This window comes from Saccostrea cucullata, unplaced genomic scaffold (assembly GCF_032062105.1).
Source record: "Saccostrea cucullata isolate Sc308-1 unplaced genomic scaffold, CSIRO_AGI_Scuc_v1 ctg3809, whole genome shotgun sequence".
NCBI lineage: Eukaryota > Metazoa > Mollusca > Bivalvia > Ostreida > Ostreidae > Saccostrea > Saccostrea cuccullata.
In genome coordinates, this window is record NW_026926101.1 from 253,239 (window position 1) to 257,450 (window position 4,212).

Sequence of the window (4,212 nt, forward strand, 5' to 3'; positions counted from 1 at the left end):
GATGCAAAATTTGTTCCAAGTTTCACCCATCATCTTTAAACGGGGACATCTACAGACGAGAACAGCAACAGATTACGGAGGATGTGGATAAGGCAGCCATGCCAAAGGAGAGTTCATCAGGAACAACACTTATGGTACTTTTACTGGTACTTTTACTGGATACTCCAGAGTGATTCATAATACTTCCAGTTTATGTGTCACATAAAGAGAACCCAGACAGAGAGAGGTTAGCACAAGTTCCTCTCAAACTCTAAGGAAGTTTTGGAGAGCATTCCAGCTGAAGAAAGAGCAAAGGGACTAGCAGATATTGACATACACCATGACAAACTTCCCATGGAAAGAACTTTAGGTATGCTGTGGTGTATTCAGACAGATGCATTTCATTCAAGATTACCCTGAAGGACCGCCCTCTTACTAGACGAGGTGTTCTTTCGACTTTGAGTTCCGTATTTGACCCACTTGGATTCATAGCACCTTTCGTTCTAGATGGGAAACAAATCTTGCAGGAAATGTGTAGAAACCAGACAGATTGGGATAGCCTCTTCCAGAGAACTTGAGGCCTAGATGGAGATGTTGGAGAAATGATCTTGAGCACCTTGGTTCCTTAGAAATCAAGAGATGTCTGAAACCTGAGAACTTTGGAGATGTTGTTGTAGCGGAGCTACACCATTTCTCCGATGCGAGCACTATCGGGTATGGCCAGTGCTCATATCTTCGTCTCATCGATGACAAGCAGCAAGTACACTGCTCTTTAGTTATGGCCAAATCCAGAGTTACGCCACTCAAGCCAGTAACCATACCTCGTTTGGAACTTACTGCTGCTCTTGTCTCTGTTACGGTCAGCTCCCAACTCCTCGATGAGCTTGAAATTAGCAATGTTGTTGAATGGTTCTGGACAGATAGCACTGTTGTTCTGGGATACATTGCTAATGATTCTCGGCGATTTCATGTTTTTGTTGCCAACAGACTTCAACAGATTCGTGATCACACAGAGCCATATCAGTGGAACTATATCAGTTCAGCAGAGAACCCAGCAGACATGGCATCACGTGGTGTCACAGCCGATGAGTTACGAAAGAGGAAGGAATGGTTCAGAGGACCGAAGTTTCTATGGGAGTCCAGTTTACCATTTACTGTTAAGCCTGTCAGCATGCCAAGTTTATCGGATGATGACCCAGAGGTTAAGCGTTGTCAGGTGTTCGAGACGAAGGTAGAACTTACGGAGTGTACATCATTAATGGACCATTTAGAACGTTATTCTGATTGGACCCATGCCAAGAGACTCATAGCGAACTGTCTTAAGTTTAAGTCATTACTTAGGAAGGATGCTTGTCAGAAGGGGACAGACGCAGTGCTTTGCAAAGAGCAAGGATTGCCAGTAGCATTATTAGAGGAAGCAGAATTGACTATTGTAAGATTAGTTCAAAAAGAGGCCTTTAGTGAAGAATTGAATTTTTTTAACGACATCAAGGGATGTGAGGAAGTTAACAGGAAGAAATCCGTTCGAAGGACATCCTCCCTTTACCGACTTGACCCATTTCTGGATTATAATGATGTTTTGCGAGTCGGTGGTCGTTTGCGGAAGGGAGAATTTACGTCTTATGTTAAGCATCCAATCATTTTACCAAGGAAGTCTCATGTAACAAGGCTTATCATCCGACACTTTCATGAACGCAGCAGACACCAAGGACGAAGTATTACCTTTGCTTCTAGGAATTATGTCAATGATCCAAGTATACATATTTATGATGAAGAAAAGTGCATGTAGCAAAATTGTTGATTTCATGCCCCTCAGTGGTTCCTTTGGAGTGGGGTACACAACTGTTTATAAAGTGGAAGTGCATTTTCTCTTTGTTACTCTGATCTACCTCTGGTATTAAGTAAATAGAATAAGCATGCAAAGTTTATAATTATGATAAGCAATGGTGCCTCTTTGAAAATTGTTAATTTCATGGTCTCTGGGTTAGAATATTATGTACATAATAATTACGTGATCTAGGTGGTCACGTGACATGCTTTGTAGCGTTCTGTCATAGAAGCTAAGAGATTTTTCCGACTCTTATATTTCTTAATACCATGCGAGTATTTTTTTTTTTATAACAACAGTTCATTTGTCAGAAATGGACAAATCTCGGAAATAGTAGTTGTGGATAAGGATATCTTTTTCCAGAATAAGCATGGTGACCATTATAACCCAATTCGTCTGTCTGGGGGCGTTGTTTATTCAATTTGTGGATAAGGAGTGAGTGCCTCATTTTTATCATATCTGATATGCTTAAAGTCTAAAGTCAACGATATTTTAGGGATTAAATAATTATGTTATTGTTAATATATTCAACTATTTTTCTAACTGTATTGGCGATCTTTCATATCAAATTGCTTAACAAATGACACATCTCGTCTCCAGCTTGCTTACACTGGGCAACAACACAACAAACATCAATTTAAAACATATCCTATCCTTCACTTAATCAATCAATCCAATACTATTGACTAATATAAGCCTCTGACTAGTCTTTTTGTCTTCGGAAACCGTGTACACATGATTATAAACTACTGCAAAGGGATTTCATTAATTTTCCGGTTTATCTTTACAGCTGTTCGTTGCTCGACTAATACTGAGTCACAAGTGATCTACATATTGACGTAATTTTCTCAATGTGACGTCACAAACAGCCAAAACTTCGAACAGATTAAACAAAAACTAAGCCTACAGATCCATAATTTTTAAAAACGGCATAATTTTTTTCTAGTTTATGCTTTCGTTTACCTTTAGAATGGTATTCGATAATTATTAATCATGTGATTTACTCCAATTATTGATACTTTATTTACCTTTCAACGGTCCGAAATAGTCCATCATGGTTTTGGAATGTAGGCCTAGAAGATTTCCATTTCTACGTCCATAATCCCAAACGGCTCTTCTTGAACATTTGAATGATAAACAAACATTTAGGAATACGAGTTAAATATACGGTTAATTATCGGATACTTTAAACCTGAAGAAAACATAAATATAAGATATGATACCTGAAATGTAAAAAAAATCGGCGGCGTAAATCGAAGGTTTCTACAACGCATGGATCTGTAGCTCTATCTTCATCTGTCCGAATTTTCTCATGCAGAGAGCTACAGTTCTGCAGCTATATTATAGTAAGTAGTAACCTAATTTTCAAGACTATTCTTGTAATCTATGCTCACTATCTCAAGCAGCTGCATCTTGTACATCTGGCTGAGAGATAGGAAAACTTGAACTTTTGGGTGCCTGGAGTGAAAAGTGGAATTTTTGAGTTGATAGGTTTTTCATCATAACATCCCCACACACACTCACTAAAAAAATATGTTTAAAATTATAAAGTTATCATAATCATAGTATATCATGAGTTGATAAAAATAAAATCGTTTTATGATTTAATATCGTCCCCCTTTCCCCTTATGTCCTCATGTTCTAGAGTTGTGTATTGTACAGCCCCTTATCACTAAGTACATTCTTATATGTTCAAGGTAGATTTAAGCATCTGCAAAATACATACTGTCAATGTGTTTGTGAATTAAAAAGAAATCAAATGATTTGTAATTTTTAAAATTGATTTCTCTCTGGATTTGTATTGATCTGTATAGTAAGGCGCTGTGTTAGTCCCCCATCCAACACCTTACAACAAAAAACGAAACTGATTACTGAAAGAACAGCTGTTGAAAATTCATACCGATGTTGTAAACGTCTTGGTAGGGAAAATCGAAGGTAATGGATAGTCTGCAGATTGGTCTTCTTTATTTACAAAATGTGCTGAACAAATAATTATAAGAATTTTTATGTAGTTAAAGTTTTAAGGCATTAATCTAGCCCGCTGTAGCCATATTTATTTCTTCTCTGTGTCGCTAGGAAATCTGTGAAGACTGATGACACGTCCCTTTCGTTTTACCTCTTAATTTGCTTCATATGCAGCGCAACTTACTGGACCGATATCTAGAACTGCGCTTTTTGTTTGATTGTCCATCATGTCAAGAATGCCCGCGGAAGTGACTTATTTTTAGCGCATGCGTATTAAACACAGTAGAAGAGTTCCATTTAGGGGAATAAATACAACTTATTGAAATGCCTTATGGGGAATAAAAAGAATAATTGTAGTATAACAGACATTTAGATTCTATTTCTAGTAAGTAAAGCACGCAAACAAACAATTTTGTTGTACGGAAATACTTAGGATGAAC

At 37.6% G+C, this 4,212-nt stretch overlaps 1 protein-coding gene across 1 annotated transcript; it reads left to right on the forward strand.

Annotated features, from left to right (window-relative positions):
* The first annotated feature begins 757 nt into the window (after positions 1–757).
* LOC134270774 (uncharacterized) lies at positions 758–1,768 on the forward strand. The gene has a single exon (XM_062753013.1). The coding sequence runs from the start codon at positions 758–760 to the stop codon at positions 1,766–1,768; it is 1,011 nt and encodes a 336-aa protein (XP_062608997.1).
* Positions 1,769–4,212: the final 2,444 nt, after the last annotated feature.